This window comes from Ixodes scapularis, unplaced genomic scaffold, assembly GCF_016920785.2.
Source record: "Ixodes scapularis isolate PalLabHiFi unplaced genomic scaffold, ASM1692078v2 PGA_scaffold1__304_contigs__length_218370807, whole genome shotgun sequence".
NCBI lineage: Eukaryota > Metazoa > Arthropoda > Arachnida > Ixodida > Ixodidae > Ixodes > Ixodes scapularis.
In genome coordinates, this window is record NW_024609846.1 from 198,428,637 (window position 1) to 198,451,550 (window position 22,914).

The following is a 22,914-nucleotide window of genomic DNA, read 5'->3' on the forward strand; positions in this document are numbered from 1 at the left end:
ATTGGGCCTTTTTATTTCAACCCACAAACTGTAGTATAAAACGCTTTGTCCGTGTCTACTCGCTTGAGATTGTCCCTTGTGTCGTGCAAAAAACCTCTAGACTGCATCACGAACCAACCAGGCCAACAACAAGCTTTAATTGTAGTATAAAAGGCTAGGGTGGCACGTCGAAGGGGCGACCGCTTGTTGTGGTACGATTTGCACGCACTTTCCGAGAGCTGCGCGTGCCGGCAGACGAGCTAGTCGCGCGTGTTCCGCAGGTGATGGACCCTCGAAAGTGAGGGTTTGATTGCTTTCTAGGTATGGCAGCTATGGCAACTACGGAAGCGTGGACCAGAGCTACTCGCAGACGAGCTACACCCAGTCCACGACAGGGTACCCGGTAAGGACCCTCGCTCCGTCGCCGGGTTGCCGCGCACGCTTCATGCTGTTCTCGCGTGTAGGTCTTCTGGACGGTGTATTTTCTGCAGAAACAACTGGTTTTGGGGCAACTCCACCTGAAAATGTCTCGCGGCATAAATAGCATGTTACTCCACATTTCTGTAGATATGCTGCATTGACAGCTTTGTCTAAATCGTCTCATGGCGTAAACATTGGATTACCGCATATTTCTGTGGGTGCCAGGCACTTGCTGCTTTAAGCTTGTTTGATCTATCTGCACCTGTGCAGAAAAGCGTGTTCAGAAAGTAAAAGCGTTAAAAAAAAACAACAACAATGGACGAGTGAAATGGGCCGACACCACTGAGCGCTACATGCAAGTGAAGAGGTTTACTCATGGAAAAACACATATATGCACACTGAAATCGAGATACGTGATGACACAAATGCGCCATCATCGAACCAACGCTCATCTGTCAGCTATCTACTTTTCGAAAGATTTTAAAAACGCCGCCTCGGGAGCCATAGATGGAGCGATGACACACATGCCTTCGACGCACTCCGATATGAAGGAACACCGGTGTTGTCATACCTTCAACAACTCCTGTCGCAGCTCCATTTCCCTGATCCTTTTGCGGTCAGTAATTTCGAGAGTGGCGGAATATCTGAAAGGTTCAAATCCCGGTACTTGTGACGCGGTTTCCTTCAACAACGAAGTTCTTTATTCTATCCCACATGAAGGACTTCTTGAAGCTGTCAGAAAAGTTATTAAAACATTTGGAGTTCTACAGTTTAAGATTGAGTGTGGTGTGCATAAGGCTTTTTTTTTTTTTTAGAATTGTTACGCTTGTATCTGGGCTCCATCAATGTGGTTTTTGAAAGAGTAAAGCTGGTACAGAAGGAGGGTGTGTGCATTGGGACGAGCGTGGCGCCCGTGCTGATCAACTTGTTTTTAGCTAAGTGTGAGAGGGACATTGAAAGCCGGTTGTATGAGGAAGTCATTTGCGTTTTTAGGTACGTAGACGATTACCCGGTGTTTTTTTAATTTGAAGGAAAGTTCTCACAGAGAAGGCTTCATTTCAAGAATTGTTTAAGGACCTTATTCCGGGCTCAGTTTCACCAGTGAAAGTCCCGGAGATGGCGCCTGACAGTTTATAGATCTTGAGATTTTACTTTGGCATTCTCGTGTCTTGGTTTTATTGCCCTAGGGCTAAGGAAGGGGTGTTACCCTTTAATTCCAATTACTCATACATAACTAAGAGGGGCAATGCCTCTACGTGCCTTTTGGCTTCCTTAAAGTGCTGGCCACATAGGATAGGGGATAGCTTTAGGTTACAGTTAGAAAAACTAGAAGGGATGCTTCCCACCTACGTTTCTTGTGGGGGTGGCAGAAGGCCTGCTAAAAAAGCTTTGGGGAGGGTGTGGTGGTGGAGAAAGAAGCCAAGGCATAGATCGGTTGGGATACCTTATGTGCGTAAGGTGAGTCACAGAATAAAGTGGGGCGAAAACATGGAGTTTCTGTATTACTCCAGCTCCTCAAAAATGGGCCACACTATGTGGAAAAGTGGGATGAGGGGAGCTTGGAGTATGTCAGAAGAAACAAGACCACGTTTGTGTAGTGCAGCAAAGGTGTGGTATACATGATTGATTTATTATCTGGCAGAGTATTCATGGGCCAATCGGGTCCTGGTATAAATGACACTCAGGAAGCATGCATTGTCAGTAAGATGGTCAGACTTGGGAAATCTGGCAGTACACTGTAACAAATGTTGGTGTGCCCCGAAGTTCGACAACACCATTATCTTAGCCAGTAACCGAAACAAAATGACGAGGGAGATATCCCAAGCTTTCTTCATATCGGAGTGCGTTGAAGGCACGTCTGTTGGCGCTCCATCGATAGTCCCGTTTGGCTCTGAGGTGGCGGTTTTAAAATCTTTCGAAAAGTTAATAGCATATAGATAAGCGTCGGTTTGATGATGTCTCATTTCTGTCATGTCTTGTCGCATGTCTTGACTTAACGGCGTGTGTATGTGCGTTTTTCCACGAGGTAACTTTAGTTGCAAGTAGCGCTTTTCGGTGTTAGTCTCTTTCACTTATCCATTGTTTTTTAGCACTTTCACCCTCAACTATGAATCAGCAACTAGCCCAAGCACATACTCTTTCACAGAGAAGTGTGTACTGTCGGTACGCTTATTGAGATAACGCTTTTTTGCACTGGTGCAGGTAAATCGAACGAGCCTTTTGTCCAAGCGCTCTGCGTACATATTACGCTGCATTTGCAGCTCCATTTAAATTGTGTCTCGCAGCATAAATATTACGTTGCTCTATAATATTTTCGCTGCATTCACAGCTTCCTTTCTCTCGCGTAAATATTGCATCACTTCACAGTTCGCTGGAGACACTGCATTCACAGCTAAATGGTGTCTAACGGCATCAACTGGGGTTGTAGTGCTCTCTTTTCAATGGATGGGGCCCCCCGCCTGAGTGTTGCTTGCCCTGCAGCAGCAGCAGCCGCAGCAGCAGTCCCAACAGCCCAGCTGGGGTGGCAGCAACAATGCGACGACTACGCCCGCCGCCACCGGCTACGGTCAGGACCAGTACGGCCAGCAGAGCCAGTCCTACTCGAGCTACCAGCAGCCAAACTCCTACTCCCAGGGTGAGCAAAGATTTCATCTGCGTGGCCCGGTCGGATGGTGTGGATGCTAGCAAAACATGGCGGATTGTAAGCACCTGCATTGGTGCACCCCGGTGGCTAACAGGTGACAGGTTTTGCCACAATACAATGAAATTATACATTTGCTTGTCGATATACCATTTAGTTTACCCCAGGACACTTTATTACAGACACTTTATACCAACGATGTTTCATCCCATGTACATTACATGCCAGGGTATTTCCTACTTTGGAGTGGCTCTGCCACACTTCATTCCCGGATACTTCATCCCAGGAATGTTCATCCCGGTCACTTCATACCAAAGTCATTTCATGCCAGTGGCATGAAATACCCAGGCTTTTCATACCTTAATAGTTTGGGGCACCCCCGAGTGGGTTGCTGAGCTCGAGCAAGAAGAAATCTTGCTGCTATTTGCACACCATCAAAGTTGTGCGCATGTAAAATAGGTCGCATTTCATCGGCTGCGGCCCTTAAATGAACGTCATTTTGGGGTTTGCATAGGAGTGCCCACAGACGGCTGGGTACTGGACTTCAGCGAAAGTTGGCCCATTCCACTTGGAGCCTTTCTTCACTTTTTCTATTCTCCCCTCTCATTCATTCACTTACTTCAATCTCTATTTGCAGTGCTGCTGTAATGGTCAGATTTACTTGTTACGAAAGCTGTATACCGCAACGAACCGCAGTACTGGGGATTGATGTCGCTTGAAAACTGGCCGAAAGGTATCGTGCCAAGATGACATTGACCAGAAATATGAAAATTTATAGCGTTTATTTTATAATAACCCACCCATAAGAGCAAAACCTTAACACACCTTCAGAGGCCAAAATTGGGGCCACTGCGCCCTTCAGAGCACACAATTCAGGCTGATACAGTCCCCAGAGCACGCAATTGTGGCTAATACACCAAAGAATCGCCAAGTACATAGCACGAGCACGCATTGAGAAAGCTGTCTGCGTCTGTTGTTATAGTAATCCAGAATTTGGCATAGATGCTTGTTGGATTGCACATACTCCTTCGTGTATAGTGGCGGCTCATGACCCACGTCGAGCTGGTTGGCCATCACGTTCACTCAGACTTGTTCGAAGAGAAGCGCATCCAACAACTTGAATACTGTAGGATGGGATGCACCGGTAGAATTTTGAAATAACTGGTGCCAGCCTTCAACGCTGTTAGTTCTGGGAAAGCTGAGCCCTGTCACGCGCCTCCAATTCCACATGGATCTAGGGTCCTTCTGGGGTCGACCGACGTATTCATAAAGTAGTCTAGGAGGTCTCGGTGCTGTTCTGTGCGTCCAGACAAGCCCAGCAGCTGTCTTGCAAGCATGCAATATCTATCGCAGACGTCGAAAACATTGCACAGTGCGATGAATTTCTTCAGAATGAGGTGGTAGCTGGAGTCATCAACGAATCACGCTTGCATGCCGAGCTCTTGAATTCGGTGCCAGATGCTTTGCGCGAAATGGAGTAAGCACCCATGCATCTCGACATCAGGAATACATTTCCGAAAAGCATTTTCTTCAGCCTTTTCCAAGTCCGTCACTACTGTGTGCACCTGTCGTGGGCTTGCATTGTTAATAACCTCAAGTAGCATGTGCATTGCTCCTTTATATGTTGCTTCGCGCTGTCGTGGGCTTGCATTGTAAATAACCTCAAGTAGCATGTGCATTGCTCCTTTATATATTGCTTCGCGCTTGTTTGCCAAGAGGCAGTGAACAAGGAGAAGCACACCCTGCTTTTGTAGAGGCCATGAACAATCAAAAGCCCGTAGTACATCTCTGGTGCTACTCGAAATGTGCAGCCGCACTACCGGGTTGCGCAGGTGTTGAAGCTGCACATGTCCCGTGTTATAGGCGAGAATTATTCTTGTCAATACAGCCTGTGTCCCCTGTGAGAAAGACTTCAGGTGACACTGTTCTTGTCATACACAGGTGTTCTGGTACAATTATGTCTTGGATTTGGTGGGGAACTTGATCTGTGACATGGGCTTCGAATTCAACTCTCTTTACTTTCCAGTGATGACAGCCTAGGGAGCTTTGCGATAGTCGCCAGTCTTGTCCCTTGTAGGCAGGCGGCCATGATGTTCTCAGGGGTGTTGTGGGAACGCTTGACTGTAGTTTTGATCTCATATTATAAACGCGCCACAACAACATTTTCTGGACTCGGTAGACGGCAAGTGTGGCCATGTGTCACAGTGGTCGTCTCACCTGCAGTAACAGCTCGTCCCCAGCGACCCTCCTGGAATTTCTCGCATCTCCATGCTGTCTTCTCGTTGTCGGTCTTGTGCTTGGTGTACCTGTAACCTTCGAAGCAGAGCTTCGGCGAGCAGCCACAAAAGTAGCCATGTTCTATACACCAACTCAACTCTGTGAAGTCACGGCGCGGTGGTGGCGTGTCGGGCGCACTTCCGGTCTGGGGCTGTGGGCAGAAGTCCCCATGCCAGACGTGTATTCCTGTGTTGTTTTGAAAGGAAGCAGACAAAAACCTGCCTTCTCGTCAAAACGTCGGGACTGGGGCTGTACAAAAGAGTCGAAAGGTTTGAAGGTCAGTTTTCACGTGCTCGGTTCGTCTGAGAATCTGGATATGCGCCGTGAAAAAGAAAAAAACAGACACCGTCGCACAACGATCGCTTGGGCGGGAAGCACTTTGGGTTGAATTCATGGATACTTGTGGTCATCAGATTTATTTGTTTTGTTCCAACATGAACGCCAGAAAACCGTTAAGTTGTGCGGACCACCTGCGAGCTACATTCAATGCGTCTTCAAGTTAAAACGGCCGCCTGATTGTTCGAACTGTCGTCTGCTCTTTCAAACGTTTCTGCTTGTCGTCTGCTCTCTTAGACGACGACGGCCCGTAGACTAAATGTTGGCCCAGTACTTGCGACAAGAAGTAAGTGCAGGCCCCAAAATACCTAAGTTTGAAGGTTGGTAAGCAGGCTCGATGTAAACAGTAGCTACAAGGAGATGTTGATCATTGTTACCAGTGACCATCACTGACTTGTTATGCCTAATTGACTTGGTTCAATTCTGCTTGCGATTTTCAGTATCGACGTCGACCACCTCAGCTACGGTTCACACTTTTGCAGCCCGAGTGGCGTCGCGACTGAAAATTGCGACTGAAATCTCATCATGCGAATCAGCTTTTAGCGTACATACTGCGGCGTCGATGCGGAATGAATCGCCGCATGTCACATTATTCACGCGAAGTTTTGCAGTGTAACGAGCCTCGTTAATTTTGCTGTTGCCGCTCAAGATACTCGGACATCGCCGGGAAGACGTAGAATCAACAATTCGAACGCGAAAAAGGGCAGGGGGACTCACACCGACGCCGACAACATCACATTTCAATGGTTTGTTTATGGGCGACGGCGAGCTTCTTGCCCACACCCCCATCGCGCATGCGTTGCGCCGGTGGCGTCCGCTAGCGGCGCTCCGGTTTGTTTGTAAACATGAGTATCTGTATAAACAAACCCGGATTGTTTGACTGGTGGATTCTCGATGACAAGTGCAGGACGGCCTTATGCGGCACGACAATATAGGAAAGACAAAGTGCATATGTCGGCTCTGTGCGTGCAAACCGATTTTATAACTTCTAGACAGAAGACTTTGTGGTATAAAATATCCAGGTATTGAGTGTCCTTGGTATGAAACGTGTTAGGCAGAGACGTTTCGGGATGAAACGTTTCTGGCAGAAAGTGTCCGGGATGAACAGTCTTGGGTTGAAGTAAGTGGCCCTTGAATCGGCTAAAATGTATGGACTATTCTGACATCAAATGTCTTTAATGTCAGTAGTGATAGATACATACAATTTTCATCAAGCGGATCAGCTAGACTGAACCATACTAGGGCCATTAAACAATATCCTCTTAAGCACGTTGTCTTCAAATATTCTTTTTTTCCTCGGGCAATCAGTGAATGGAATTCTTTGACGAATGAAATAGTCACCCTCCCATCACTTGATATTTTTGTTGAAGCAATCGCTTCCGCCACGTGAAAGTGCTCATAAGTATATTACATCATGCCATTATGTAACCACCCCTGCTATGGCTCACAGATGTGAGCCGCAGTATTCTTTAAATAAATAAATAAATAAAAATGTCATGGTATGGATCATCCATGGGATAAACTGTCTTCGGGTGAAACATCTTGAAATGAAATGACTTTGGTATGATGTGTGTGGGATGAAGTGACTTGGGATGAACTGTGGTAGAACTGCGCACCATCTGTATTTTTCTGCAAGAAAGTTTGAAGGTGCTGTGCTTTGAAGCAATATTTTGCAGCTTTGAGTTCATTAAAACCTCAATAGGGCTCGTCGTGACCCCCAATGTCTGGCCATGCTTTGCTGCTACGAGGCAGCCAAACTGCGTGGGTTTATGGCAGGCCTGCTGTAAAAGAAAAATTGTCCCATCTTCCTCTTCTGTAGTACACACACTAGGTTTTGGTTGTCAGCTTCACTGATATATTTAGGATTATAAGACAGACGCTCGCCAGGACCTCTGGGTGTTTGAGGTGTGGGTGTGTAGGGAAGAATTTTTTTTTTTTCCGGAAGTTCTTTTAGGCAGCTCTGCGGTGCAGACTTTCCAAGCCTGCAGTTTTGGGGTTTTTAATAATATAGGTGACGTGCAGCACCGAAAGCATAGCTGTGGTCTTCACGATTGACCAAACCCTCACTATGATAATAAAAATAGTTCTGCTTATGGTTAAAGAATGCTCTCATGTACGGGTTTGAAAATGTTACTACTCGAAGCTTCCACCGTGGTTTTTAAGTGCGACATGACGTCAACGGTAGGAACCGTAATGGGGCACGAGAGAAACGTTACGAATAGAAACAATTGGTGGCCCTGTGTGGAGTTTATGGTATGTGTGATTAACTTAGCTCTATGTATCGTTCTGGGGGTGATGATGACTGGCCTCTCGTGTATCCTGCCCAATTTAACTTGTAGTATGATAATAATAGAGTATCAATCTTGGTGTACATGGTGCAGTGACAAAGCCTTTGCAGTTGTTAAGCATTGGGATCTGATTGAAGTCTTGCTCTGACGACTAGATGAGGCTTGGGTGTGTTGTATATATTGTATGAGCAATGTGGTATGTTCCCTTGGTGTCTCAACGTATGTCTGCGTTGCCACAGAACATGTGCAGCTTTACTTGTAGATACGACGAAGCTCAGGTATGGGCACGTCAAGTTGTTACACCACTTTGGAAGGTGAATTTACTTCTGTTGTTAAGAAGGTTACGGTGAGAAAGTAATTACCTGAGCACACCATGCATGTGAGTTTCTTATCCCCCCATTTGTGTGACTTCAGTAACTGACAGTGTTGGTGCTGGATTTTCCGGGAAGATTAAACATTGTGCCCTGTGATGTTGACACTGCCAATGCTGGTAGAAAATGTTTGCCAGTTGGAAGCTGGGGAGCACAGTTCGGTACGTAATTGCAGTGTCGGTCAGTGTTGCAAGGCCAGGGTGGTCTGTTGTGGTGCGGTTGAGCTTGGTTGCATTCATGGCTGCTGGTCCCACCAATGTCCCACAAAACAAAGGTTTTTAGTGTTCTCTCGCTCGTGGTTGAATAGAATAGCTGGGAGTGAGGCCCCAGGGCAGAAAGGGCTGAGGCGGTCCCCCTTGCAGGGCAGGGTGGCTCGTACGGGGCGTACGGGGCCCCCCCCGCGCAGCAGGCGGCGCCCCCAGCGGCGGGCAACGCGGCGGCGGCCTACCCGCCGGGCGCCTACGGGGCGGCGGCCCAGCCGGCCGTGGGGGCGTACGGGGCCCAGCCCCAGCAGGCCCCCCCCGCAGGGGCCCAGGGGGCCTACGGGGCGGCCCCCCTGCCCCAGCAGCAGGCGGCGCCCCACCAGTATGCGGGGGCCACGGCCGCGGCTCCCTACGGGGGCTACGGCGCAGCACCCTACGGGCAGGCACAGGTGCGCTCCCCTCTTTCTGCCCGCCTCTTCAGCACCATTGCTGCGGGACTTGGGAGATAGCAATTGTGCCAAGGCTGGTTGAGAGAGAGGGTCTGGACCGCTCTTGTCCTCATTTGGGCGAGAGGTCATTTCCTCGAAGCAAATGCATCCCCTGGAGACTCTTAAACAGTTCCCGATTATTCTCCGCACTAATAACTTGGTGTTTAAGCAGTCCTTGCTACGTCCTTGTACAGTTCCTTTTTTTAACTGTGTTTATTTTCAAGAAAATAGAGCTTGTTTGTTTGTTTTTAGCAGAGACTAGATATTTTTTGCAAATTCCATACACTAGTGTGACGCTGCCTGCCGACAAGGCGCTTCTCAGACCCTTTGTCGGACAAGCTTTTGTGCAGTGCTCCTGACTTTGTACTTTCCTGAGGCCCACTGGCATATTGTTTTCATGTGGCAACTCTCGTAGCTGCTTGCTTTTTCTGCCTCGCAAATTGTTGTCGGGAATTTTAGCTGGAAAATATAAAGTGCCTCGCTTGCTGACATGTTTCGAGTATGCCACTTCCTTATCTATAATGCAGTGCAGATGAGACTTACTGGGAAATACTGAAGCTGGTATATTTCTTTGAAAGTGAGGCATCATTTGTGAGGACAAAGCATGAATGTCCTAAATGAGTAGCGGGATTTTCAGGAGGGGAATGGTGAAGCCCTTATCACACTTCTGCTTCACAGTCTGGCGGGTGACTGAACATGCTCTCTGCGTGCTCAGAATCCGAGCGTAGATGGGGCTCTAAATGTGGTCTGTGCTTCATCATTTCTTCTCAAGAGGATTTGCTCTACTTGTGCTGTGAAGAGGAAAGCGACGGTTTACTCTGTAAAAAGGATGCCTTATTTTTTCGTTTATTCCATCTGGTTTCTGCCGAATAATTTAGAGAAGTCTGGAAATATTGCAATAGCCACCTTATCAAGTCTGGTGATCAAGGGCACAGTAGCAACTTGCTTAGTGGGTGCAATATCTAGCTCTTTTTGTACTGCACACTTTTGGTGGTCGATTGAATTTTTTCATGTGCACAGCTTCTTTCATTCTCAATTCACAGAGTCAAACATTTCTAATCCTTTGGAGAGTGTGGCAATTCCATACCCCCTAACTTAGTTTGCTGATATGGCTTTCTATTATTTCTTGAAAGCGATCTTGCATGGGGCATTTAGGTTGTCTGAAAACTCGTTGCATCATCCCTTTGAGAGTGCAGGCCGGTACTTTGTTGCAGAAAGCTGTTTTGGCTGACTTGGCAGTTCTAGGGCGGAGTGTTTCTACCATGTTGTGCAGCTAATGTTCTAGCCACTGAGCGGAAGTGTGCACAGTGGAGGCATTTTGGGCGAGGTGCGTGAGGAAAGCGGTGGGTGCGTGTGTGCAGGCCCCGGCCCCCGTGGCCCCGCCCCCTCAGCAGCAGGGCGGCTACGGCCAGGGGGCTCCGCCCCCTCAGCAGCAGCCGGGCGCCCAGCCCTACGGGGCTGGGGACTACTCTAGGGGGGGAGGGGGCCCCCCGGGGGGAGTGGGGACCCTGCCCACCCCGCACCAGGGACCCCCTGTCGGGGGAGGAGGAGGCGGCTACGGGGCTCCCCCATCTGGGGGCTACGGGGGACCCGGAGGAGGTGGAGGAGGATACGGAGGTGGTGGCGGCCAAGGTGGGCTCCCTCTTTTGTTGGCCCTGCATGTACCGTCTTGCAGAGTAGACTTTTGCCTACACTCTTTTGGGTCTTGCTTACAAACTTGCTTAGTCTGCTGTGGGAGCTATTTAGCAGGATACAACCCTTGGCCTGTTGTAGACCTTACATAGACTCTTGTGGGTCTTGCTTAGACCCTTCTGTGTACATTTTTTAACGGTTTTTAGTGCCTTAGAAATTGTTCTTAGAAACTGTTCAGAATGGTAGCAGAGAATCTCTGCCTGTTTTGGTTTTAATTGTCTGGTTCTGAGATCTTGCTTTCCAACTAGCATGGTTTTGAACCACACGGAGGATATGTTTGGATTGCATTTTGTAGGGATGATTTGTAGCTCACCCCTCATAGGCTGGTAATCCTCAGTGGACAGAGAGTAAACTCGTAACAATGCAAAGGTTTTGTCACTGCAATGAATTGGTTGACTGCTGACGCATATCTGTTTCTTTTCGTAATGGAGTTCCGTTCCAAGGACCGCTTTTAAAGGGGTCACTTTTGGGATTGTGCAGGAGGCCCTGGCATGTATGGTGGTGACCGCATGAGCGGCGGAAGGGGCGGCGGATTCGGGTATGTCCTCTCTCTCTCTCTACTTGTCCCTTAGTCATTCTCCTTTCTTTACTTGAGGTTGTCTCTGAGCAAAGCCTCGGACCAAAAGAAGGGCTGGGAGCGATCTCGAGCGTCGCTTGGCTATGCATGTCCACGTCGCGATAGCGGGGGAAGAATATCTGGGGAGGGTGTTTGTGTGTACATTATGTTGTATTGCGCTACTCGAAGATCATTTGAAGGGTGAGTTTAAGCTCGGAGTGTCTCGCTGTCGTCTGTGTCCACCCGCGCATGGTTAAGAGGTCTAAGGAGGCTCGCCTCTGTTGGGTTTTAGTTTGCACGTAGAAGCTCCGACTGGAGCGTGTCTTGACCGTTGTTTTGGTAACCTAACGAGGGTGTGGAACCCTGGGTGGTCCACGAGAATGCCCTCTGGTGGTGGGGGCCTCGCAGTGTGTGTCTCTTTCTCTCCCGGTGTGTGTGTGTGTCCCCGGAGGAGAGACGGGGGAACAACACGCCCTTGGGCGAGCGCAGTGGCCCCTGTGTTGCGAGGAGGGAGGCCTAACAATACCATGTCTGCTTCGCACTCTAGTAATCAAGGTGGTCCCGGTGGAAGGGGAAGTTACAACAAAGGTAACAGCTTCACCCCACGGTGTTGCTTTGCGTTCTATTACATACTATGTATAAGGGCCTCTCTTCGTGCCTCCTCTTTCCAAGAGGTTTCGAAACTTTTTTTTTTTTTACTGCTTGCCCTCTTTTTTTGTTTATCTAGGATATGGTGTTATATTTTTGCTGCGTTTCTTCCCTTTCTTTTGTTCTTTGGTGTGTTGCGAGGCACTCTCAAGACTGGTTGTTGACAAGGTGTGTTCACGCGCGATTACGCTGCCACTCTTTCAATCTTTGGGTCCCTGCGGTGTGCATTGCGTGTGTTGAGACGTTTCCCAAGTGTTCCGAGGGGACGCCGGGACGTGTTAAGCAATTCGAATTGTGAATACTCGTTTTTTTAATGGTGCGTGGTTTAGTGCTTTTGGAGATGGCCTGATATTGAGACGAGAGGTTGCTTCTTTGAACCTCCCAAGATAGTGCTGCCAGAAATTCAAAGGTCTGCTCGCGAGAAGGTTCACTAGGAGCCTAGGGGTCTGCAAACCTTGGTGCCAAATCGGGCCGCGATCACGTCACTGATTCCTCCGATCTGAGTGATCCATGGACTGCAATAGCTGAGCGCCTCTTCACTCGCTGATTTTTGGCAGGGAGTTGACACGAAAAGAGGTTTTTTTTTCTTTAGGAGCAAACCAAAGATAGTGGATCGTGGTGTTTTCATTTTATTGCCCAATAAAGCTGTGGGAACGTGGCTCCGTCAAGAGTCATCTAGCATGCCGCGGTCTTTCCTGCATCATCCGGCTTTTTTTGCGGCTGTGGTGTACCGAAGATTTGCGCATGAGGGCACAAGAGAATCTTCAAACGCCTCCTCGAGCGGGGCTATACTTGCCTGGCCTTGGGTTAGTAGAACTAGCGGTGCTAAGCCAATCGCAGTGTTCCCCTTCGCTCTGAATGTAACGGTGGCACGCAGAAATTGTTGGTCACAACGCGATATTGCAGCAGCCAAAGCGAAGCATACAGCATACAGCACAACAGTGTTGCAGTGTGTTGTTGGCATTTTGTAGCGGGGTTCCCGGAGATGTTCGGTCCGTCCTCCTCGTCGTGCCTCTGTTTGGGAGGTGGACAACATGCAAATGTGTCGTCGCAGGATCAGTCCGTTGTGCGAATCTAAAGGAAATGATCGAAATTCGGGACCTGTGAGAGGTTGATTTAGTAACATTAACTGAACGCATTTAGACTCGACTTTCAACCATCTTGGGTGCCCCTTAGCTCTACAAACAAGAAAATTGAACTGTTTTATCTTCCGGAACACTCCTGCTTGTACATAAATTGAGACTGTCCTATCATTGATGCACACGGTAGGGAATGTGAGCATGAGCACTGTAGACTTGGGTGGTCAAGGCAAGACCCGGCTTGAAAATCCCCCGTAAATACTTGGGTAGCTGGGTCCTTTTTAATCGGGGAAACGACTCGCTGCTGCTGCTTGGAGGTTTGCTGTGTTGCGCAAATGTTCTTGATGCCTTTGCTTTGGATGTGCAATTAAGACGGTACGCCGACACCATTTCTAAAACATGCAGTCGTGTTAAAACGGTCGTACGTCGGTGCAATCCTACCCATGCCTGCGGGTACTAGGCATTGAACTTGTGTCCCGAGAGCCTGCAGGAGCAGCCCCTTTGTCTTGTCGCCTTGCAATGCTCAGCCAAGTACATCAGATGCTGGTAGTCTAGATGGCTGCTGCTTTGCTTTTTTTTACGGGTCTGAGCTTTCTGCCGCTTTATAGTCTAACTTGGATATATAGAATTCAAATGGGATCGTAAGTTTGATATATCAATAATGTGATATACAAAAGTCTGTTAAATTAAGCTCCAGTTGAAATTTCCTGGCGTCTGCTAATACTGAAAGTCCCCACAAGCAGGAGCTTACCCAATAGAGCATTCAAGGACCGCTAACTACAGTAGAGCGTAGTTGGCGGAGACCCCAAAAACACCTCCGCACTTACACGCGCCTGACAAAACACAAAAATAGTTAAAAAGAATTAGACAAAAGTGAGTTGCTTAAAAAAAGTCTCTTGCTCCATAGAAAAAGGTTGAGCAAGCAACAAAAGAAAGCTCATTAAATTCAGGCAGCCAAAAAAAAAAAAGGCAAAGTAAGGATTTGAAAGGAAAAGGTCAACAAAGATCAGGGGTTCAAAGTGCGATTGCACAACTGTTGTCCTCACACTGGGCTGGCAGACTTTTTTTTTTTTTTTTTTTTGCTTATATTATTTTGGGGCTAGGGAATTGGGCAACATCAGTGTTGGTGTGCCCTTGCTTTTGCCATCCCCCACTTTTTTTTTTTGACAGTTCATTGTCTTATCTTTCCTAAGAGCTCTTTGGCTGCGTTTCTTCAGTGCTGTATGCTAGCTTGGCGGGAAAAGCAAAGAGGGGCGGCCCAGCTTTGTTCGCTACAAAACGACAAGGCTCCAATAATGTGATTTTCAAGGGAATGTTTGGACTGTTTAATATAATCAATAATTTGAAATGCCCGAGTATGATATAACTATGCTCGACTGTATTTATGAATATAGCTGAGGAAAGTCAGTGACCTTGTGGGATCGGGAAAGTTAAGGCACCTACTCTGAAACCTGGAGAGGTCTTTGTGTCTACCATTCAAAGTGTCCAACTTGGTTTGCAAGAATTTTGTAATTGCTAAGCATAATTCTGCTGAGAGTGAATGCAGATTAAAGTTGGAAAACATCCAACTCAAAGTAGGGTTGCGTTCAAGCAGCGGTTCGAAAGGTTTCTCATAATTCTTACCCCTTTAACTGCCGATTCAACGAGTCAAGCAAACTTTTGAGCTTCCTGTGTCAAGAGGTTGTATTGGCTTGGAACTGTTAGTTACATAAATGGTTTGGGAGGTCATTACTTTGCTCAAAATAGGTTTGAACTTCCGGAAGGGATTGTAAACCACAATGTGGATTGTGGTTGGATGGGCAGTGACTGGAACTGGTGTATTCCTTAGAATTCTGTTAAATGCTCAATTGAAGTTGGCCCGCATTTGCTGAGATTGGTGCTCTAGAAAACAAACGTTTGGATGTGGGTGGTTACGAACTGCCGAGCCTTGTAAAACACCTTTCTGTTTTTTTGTTGTTTTTTTTTGTGCAATTTGATGGGGGTTTACTAGTGTCAGCCTTACGATAGCATTTCTTGCAGTCCCTACCCAAGGGCTTGCGATGGTGCATTGAGCACTTGCCACCTGCTTTCTCGAGAAAGTACAGAAAATTGGGAATTTCTACAATGCACAACTTGCAACACAGCTTCTCTACTGGTGATAAAACTATGCGTCTCCAAATGCTCATTCTGCGCCCAAAAGTAGCGCTAGATGTCCGAACCAGTTGCCAAAATTTGAGCACGAACCAATATTTTATTCGAAAGTTATAAGCAATTTTCTCAAAAATTTTGATAGGAAAATGGTGTCCATTCTCGCCTGTTTTCGGTTTCTGGTGCCTTAGAGCTCCATTGGCCACCGTTTTCCCATTGAAATGTTGTGGAGATCGCTTATAACTTTTGAAAAAAATATTGGCTCATGCTGAAACTTTGGCATCTGGTTTGGACCTCTAGCGCTACCTTTGGGCTGAAAAGGAGCTTTGGGCAGCGCGGGGTTTATTTTTGCAATTGAGAAAACACCGTATACTTACTTTGGGTGAGTGTTTTGCTTGGAGCATCAAGGAGGTCTTGGCCTAGTTTCCACACTGGATATTGTGATGCACTGTACCGAGGTCTTCCACATTCTTGACAAGGCCTCGTGGTGCCAGATCTTTAAGGTGGTGTAGCGCAAACTGATGTCTCAGTTTCACTTGGTTGTGGAATATTAGTATATGCTCTGGGAAGGAACCAGTCTTGGAAGTGCCTCGCAACGCGGGTGTTTTTTTTTTCTTCTTTTTTTTTTTCATTCTTCCTCTTTTGAAAGGAGAATCTCCTTAGCAGTTGGTTGTCTTTGGTTCCTTGAGAAATTTGCATTTTGAACCGATGGATTTGGTACAGGGGCGGCAAACTCCGGTGGCATTGTTGCCAAGAGTGGAATTGTTTTTTTTTGGGGCTGCCATGGTTCAAAATGCTAATTTTTGGACTTGTAGGACACATGCAAAGGAAAAAAACATGTTTTTTTTTAAACAGCTTAGATGGAAAAATGATATCATAAAACAATTTTACATTGAAAAAAAAAGAATTTTTAGAGCTATATTTATGGCGCTATACAAATTAGTAGTTGGCGCCCGCAGGCGCCGCTGAAAAGTGGCCCTTATTTATCACGTGATGGGCCCATATTTGTCACGTGGTGCTTGCGCTCTTTCGGAAGCTGCCTATGGCCTCTAAAAGTAACTTATTCATCTTTGTTTAAAGTATAACAAAAAACTAAAATTAATAAGTAACTTTTAGAGCCCAAAGGAAACTCCTGAAAAAGCGCAAGCAGACGTGATAGATCTGTGCGACGGCGGCGGCGCCCCGAAGTAGACAAACTTGTGCGGCGGCGGAGACGTGGAGAAACGCGTTAAAGCAGCGTCGCACAACGCTCAGCGTGCGGCAGCGGCGTGCGGGCCTACCACGTGACTAGCGGCGGCTCCCGTTGGCGCCAACTACAAATTTGTTTTGCGCCGTAAATATAGCTCAATTTTTTTTTCTTCATTATAAATTTGTTTTATAATATTCTTTTTCCATCTAGACTGTTTAAAAAAAAAGTTTTTTTTCCTTTGCATGCGTCCTTTAAGATTGCCATGACTCTTTTTTTGAAAGTCAGCATCACAGTTCACTGTTGTCTCTTTCTCTCTATTCTGAAAGGGCATGTCCCAAGCACTTTTGTGCTCCATTGATGGGGCGAAAGTCTTCCTTTGGTTGTGAGGCAGTTAACTGTGATGGCTACTTGTACTTTTTTTTACTCGGATCTCTTTTGTTGGAAATGAATATATGCGAGAGGAGAGGTGGGAGAACGTGCAGGCTTTTGTCGGAGCCTGCACTTGTCTACCTTCGTCCCTACTTGCTTTGTGCTTTCATTTCCTTCAGGGGGACACTACCCAAAAAAGTGAATGTTCGAACCTTTTGTCTGATTTAAATGACATTTACAGGGTGTGTTTCTGTTGATGTTGAGAACATTTCTGCCAGATTTTGTTAACCTGGGTCAAGTACAAAAAAATTTTGTATAGTTTTGAAATTACTTATAAATATGTAATTTTCATGCGTCATATTTCTTCAGGACAGTTCAGAGCAGATAGGTGTGGAGCTATGTTTCTATATTATACCCTCTTTCATGACAAAATAGCCACAGAAACAGAAATGCTGTTTTATAGATTTCCATCCTTTGTCCAAAAGTTTAATTCTTGAGCTTGAAAAATGACAAAAATAAAAAAGCGCGAGCCCATAGCAATCTTCCCCTTAAAATTTCACCCCAGGAAAACTCGTAAAAATGAATCCAGGTTACGTAATAACAAAACGATAGTTTTCCTAGAGTGAAATTCATGCCAAAAAGTGGAATGGAGAAAAATGTGTTCAAAGTAACCTCCACCTTTTCTTTAGCATCGGTGGACCGAAAATAATTTATAAAAAATTAACTATGAAGTGTAAACTAATGAAACTCTCTGGGAATACTCTCTAGATGTTGGTGAATATAAATATGACATATTTCAAAATCAACTTTTTTTAAAGAAATTGTTTTTTCTGGGTAGTGTCCCCCTTAAGATGTATGCAACATGCTCATCCGAGTTGTCTGCCTTTGCGGCATTTTAAATTAAGGCGAGCTAGAAGAGTTTTGCTGCGCGTGAATGAGCATTCTCGCTACGTGTATATTGGAGCAAGGTTTCGAACGCATTATGGTACCTCGGGTGAGACCAAGGTTGGGGTGATGTAACGCCTACTGCCAATCACTTGTGATTGGGGTTTGCTCTGGCAGTGCATTGACTAGAAAGGTGGCTTCTGTTGTGGCATTTGCCAACCACTATTTGGTGGCCCGGTTGGCAGCTTAGCTCACATTTTGCTCGAGGCATTACATGCCGAGGTACAATACTGCAATTAGGGGAAATGAGAGATCCCTTCTCCGCCGTGGATGTCTGCTACGGTCGGGACTAACATTGGTTTCGGAGACGACGTACCCTTCTACCCGTTGGTTCGTTGGACTGCCAAGTCTCACTTGTGTATAGGGTCGTGGTTTAAAAGGGCAGCTCATTCTCGGAAGTGGTGCGTGCAGAAATATTAGGGTGCGGTCGGCCCCATTACGCGTTTTGAATGGTTTTGTCCCCAAAGTGCTTCTTTGGGGATTTGCGGCTCCTGGTTGGTTACTGACAAGTAGACGATGCTCATGGGCTTTCCCCTATCCCATGCGGTCTTTTGTGTCGTGGTTTTCTGTTGCGAGGTGGTGTGGTTGCACCGGTAGAGGTGTCGGGAAGGTCGGCACCGAAATGTGTGCTCGACAGTGGGTGCTCCTTCCCGCTTGCGCGTAGGCGGCATTGGAGAAGCCAAAATTTGGCAGCGTGTTGGTAGCGTTTCCGCGTGGGCATCTGTAGGCGGTCCTTAGCTGCGTGCATAACTGCCGTTGGCGGTTTTCTCACGTTGGAACGTGGGGTTCACCGGGGGCCTTGCGGCTTTCTAGGGCCCTCGGAGGAGATGGCAGACACCATCTTTGTGTCCAACTTGCCGGAGGATGTCAGCGAGAACCACCTGGCTGAACACTTTGGAGCCATTGGCCTGATCAAGGTGAATCTCGCGATTGCTGACGTCTACGACGCGTGAACTTGCTACACGTGCTTGTAGAATTTCTTGTGCCGTACGGGTATATTAGTTTTTTTTTTTTCTTGTATTGCGAGGTGGTGTCGTGCGACGTCACTTGACACGTCGTGTGATACTGACATGATGTAGCATGACCAGATGCGGCACTTTGGCTGCAGTTGCACAGCAGGGCGAGGAAGGGTGAATTTTGTGTGCAGATTGACAAAAAGACTGGCAAGAGCAAGATCTGGATCTACAAGGACAAGATAACCGGGAAGGGCAAGGGCGAGGCGACCGTGACGTACGACGACCCGCCCACGGCCAGCTCGGCCATCACCTGGTTCCACGGTGGGTGCCCGGTCGGGGTTCTTGAAGTGGGGCTGACCTCTCCCGCTCCGCAGGCAAGGAGTTCATGGGTAGCAAGATCAGCGTGGAGCTGGCTCAGCGCAAGGCCCCCTTCGGAGGTGCCGGTGGCTTTGGAGGGGGCATGGGCAGGGGAGCCCCCCGGGGAGGAGGCCGGGGTGCACCCAGGGGAGGAGGAGGAGGAGGACGCGGGGGAGGACCCGACGGAGGCATGGGCGGACGGGACGGCGACTGGAAGTGCCCCAACCCGTGAGTGGTTTTCTGCATTTGCAGCAGGTGGTCTAAGCAGTGGTTCTCGAGCATCGACGACTAATTGCGGCGTTACTTGTGTCTTCTTTAATTTGCTTTATTTTGAGTGTTGCACAAAACAAAGGTGTACATATCGAGACGAAAGAAAGCATCAGTGCTATCAGTTCTTCTTCGGTTCTAAAAATATCAATATTGAGATTACCCGACCTAAATTTGTTGAAAACCAGTTTCAAACGAGTCGTGCAAGCATGCACGCAAACAAGTTATAGAGCGGAGAAGTGAGAAGGGGGGGGGGGAGGGGCATCAAGTATGAATGCATAGATGGTAACAGCTGTACCTTTTATAATGGGCGCTAGCTTGTGCCACCTAGCCAGGGGGAACAAAAACAATTTTTTAAAAGGGGGTGGGAAGGTTGAAGCGAGGGCTCTGCGGACCCCAGCGTTTTGAGGTCACGGTGGTTCACTATTTGTAGCGTGCTATTCGAGAGACGAAGACTGCTGTTTGAGTGCACATGCAATAAAGTGTGATGCGTATCGCCGAACCAAGAATGGTTGCTTGAAATTGCCCTTGGGTTGGATTCTTGTTAGTTTTTCGAGCTCTGGTAACAAGAATGTAATTGTAAATTGTGTCGTATGTACGCTTAGAGAGCCAGATCTTACTCCGTCTCAACGGGCAACGTGAGATCTGAGTGAAATGCTCCCGTTATGTGCAAGTCTGAGCATACATTTTTATGAAGCACCGTATTTTCCGGTCTATAAGACGCACCTGAGTATAAGATGCGCCCCCCTTTTCGCAAGTTTCTAAGTAAAAATTAGCATATGAGACGCACCACCGAAAATTGTGGGAAAAAAGTGGTATGTATGAGACGCATCGTTGTATAAGATGCACCCCCCGCTTTTCGCACGTTTCCAAGTAAAAATTAGTATATAAGACGCACCCCTGAAAAGTTTTGAAAAAAAGTGTCTTTTACACCAGGAAACACGGTATGTGTGTTTGTTTGTTTGTGTTTGTATTTCTTTTTGCTTGGCCATATCACTTTGTAGGGACTTTCCAGCGGCAATCTCAAACCAGGCAATATTTAGCGCGCTTCCCTGGTCTTGAGAGTATATGGCAGCGTCGCCCAACAGCGCTGGCCTGTGGGTTTTCTCATCGATGGGCCATGGCAGCCTATACAGGCACAATTCCGGAAACTACTGTAATATCCCGGGTCATCGCCCACCCCTCTGCCACCTGAAATTCCTTAAAATGGGCGAGTGCAGGAAAAAAAAAAGCCCCTTTTCTGTGTGTATCTAGGGTGGCTGCACAAGAGAGAAAACTCAAAACTCGAATTAGTTTTATTGTTTTATCCAACAAATGCTCATGAAAGAATGTTTTACTATCTCAAAGTCCGATGCTTGCTTCGGACCCGCCGATCGGCATACAGCGGGAATGTTTGTTCCCATTGTATGTGTTTATAACACCGCAATGGGTTCTCCTTAATATTTAAAAAAAAAACAAAAAAACCAACCAGGCGCAAAAAGCGAGCGTGGGAGCGGGCCAAAGAAGCGACTAAGAGCGATGCTGGGAATGCGGGAAAGCCGGCAATCACGTTGGCAAATACCTTGGCGTCTGGCCAAGTCGGGTGCCTGGTCAATCGCAAGCTCTTACGTAACTTTCTTGTTCGGTGCATGCATGTGGGCGTCCGTGCACGCCGTGCTATCAATGCAGGCTAAGGCGGCATTGTTGCATGGCGTGGACGGCACCACGAACACTGAGCTCGAAATGGGATGCTCTACAAATGTCTGTGTGCGGCGTTCCAGCAAAGCTTTATTTAGCCGTTGGCATTGTCTGAAACATTGCACAACCTTAATAACTGCAGTTGCTACGTTCCAGGAGAAGGAGCAGGTTCGTGGTAACCTTACTTTGGTGGAGATGAGCTTTGACCTTACTACCTTTACATTCCAGGATATGGGGCGTTTGCTGACCTCGTAATCCCTGAGTGGGTTACTGCTCGTGTTGTCTTTCCAACTTTTTTTTTTGTTTGTCTGGACAAGTTTTTTTGTAAGCAAAGCAGTTTCACGTTATCTCCACTGTTTTCTTTTCACACGGATGCACTATGACTTCGGGGTCACTCGCGGAGGAAATGCGTAAACAAAGAGAATAGTCTTTTCCACCTTCGTTTTACTTTGTCACAGATGTCCTCCAACTGTAAGATCCGCAACCACGTCATTCAGGTAGGATGAATGTTCGCTGGATCGCAGAGTCCGTGTTAAAGGACCCATGAAACGAATTTTGGGCTGGAGTAAATCAATTTATATTGGGATTTTACTAATAGCACATCGTTCAGTGGGCCAAAAGAACAGAGGTAGAAAGTCAGAAGCCTGACTTTCGCTACAAAAAGTTGCAAAACATAGCAGACTATTTCATACCTCCTTCCCTTCGTAAACTCTCCGCCTTTTCACTGTGATACATCCGCGGACCCCGCAGCGCGTCACCGGGCTACTAGCCACCATAACCGGGCCCCCGCAGCGCGTCACCAGGGCCCAAGCGCACGTCACACGACACCGGACCTCACTTAAGGGGGGATACGGCCACGAAATTTTATTTTTTTCCGAAAAAATGCATTTTCAAAAAATATTATATTTGGGTTCACTATGTTCTGAAGCATAGTTTCAGAAAGTTTTATTTATAAATGCGCAGTATTTATTTCGCAAAAAATTATTTTCGGCAAGCTCGCGGCCGCGCGCGGCGACCCGCCGAGCAAGCAGACGGCGAAGTTCGGCCTTTTCAAATTAGGCCTACTCCGCACTCGTTCGACGCAGCCGAGATATCTTACCCTCGTTGGAAGCGCCGTTTCTTCAAGTTTCTGCCCATAGAAGCTTCCTACGTTTGAGGCTATCTGTGTCCCGGGAGAACCCCGTATATACAAGCAGAAAAAACGTGGGAACTATGATACCAGCAATCCCATTGGTTGTGACCCGAAACAGGGCTCACGATTGGCTGCCTGCGCGCGCTATCGGCAGCTTCTTTCGCTTTGATCGTATCGCTAGTTTGCCGCTGTTTAGATTCGTTTTCCCTCTTTGTTCCCAGTAGTTTTTCTGCCGAGAAATGCCTGCTTCCAAAGTTAGCACTCGCAGTTGCTTTGGCCGGCGTTCTCAACGGCGGAAACAAAGGGCCGGCGGAGACGGGGACCCGTCTCCGCCGGCACCATCGTCGCCGTCTCCGCCACCGTCGTCACGATCTCCAAGCTCAACTGGTGCTTGGCGGACATCGGAGCCTACAGCTTCATCTCCGAATCGGATGTGCTGACCACGTTCGAGAGGAAGCTCAGCCTGCGCGATTTCGACGCGGGGATTACGGACGACCCGGAGCTGACAGACGCTCCCGTTGAAAAGCCCCTGAACGGCTCCTCAATGTGTCCGCCATGCAGACTTGTTGCGATTTTACTCTGCCTTAAGTGCCACGGAAAACTACTGAGCTTGCAAGAAGTTGACATCAACCTTTAGTTTGTTGTTAGCTGCTCGACTTGCGGAGACATCGTCGCGACACCGCACTCACCATCAATCGGCAAGTTTCGAGAGAACGAACTCGTGGTACGTCTAGGCGTCGTTGGAAGAGACTGTGGCATCAGTTTCACAAAGCTCACGAATCTCTTCGGGGGCCTCAACGCACTGCCCTCCTCATGCTCATGTAGTTGAAGGTGCCACCAATGACTCGGGTAAATTTCGAGTTTCTGGCATCGTCCGAAAATAAAAATAAAACAAGTTGAAACTTCAAACGCATTTT

General features: G+C 47.5%; 1 protein-coding gene across 2 annotated transcripts in view; it reads left to right on the top strand.

The window, feature by feature from the left end:
- Positions 1 to 22,914, top strand: part of LOC8043885 (RNA-binding protein cabeza) — a 29,969-nt gene that overhangs the window by 3,614 nt on the left and 3,441 nt on the right. The window contains exons 3-11 of one of the 2 annotated variants that reach the window (XM_029966533.3): positions 301 to 382; positions 2,881 to 3,034; positions 8,675 to 8,964; positions 10,365 to 10,635; positions 11,176 to 11,233; positions 11,799 to 11,839; positions 18,422 to 18,525; positions 18,756 to 18,885; positions 18,939 to 19,149. In XM_029966533.3, coding sequence (XP_029822393.2) covers positions 301 to 382; positions 2,881 to 3,034; positions 8,675 to 8,964; positions 10,365 to 10,635; positions 11,176 to 11,233; positions 11,799 to 11,839; positions 18,422 to 18,525; positions 18,756 to 18,885; positions 18,939 to 19,149 — 1,341 coding nt within the window. The remainder of the gene's footprint in view (positions 1 to 300; positions 383 to 2,880; positions 3,035 to 8,674; positions 8,965 to 10,364; positions 10,636 to 11,175; positions 11,234 to 11,798; positions 11,840 to 18,421; positions 18,526 to 18,755; positions 18,886 to 18,938; positions 19,150 to 22,914) is intronic. The other variant, XM_040216211.2, reaches the window with a different exon arrangement.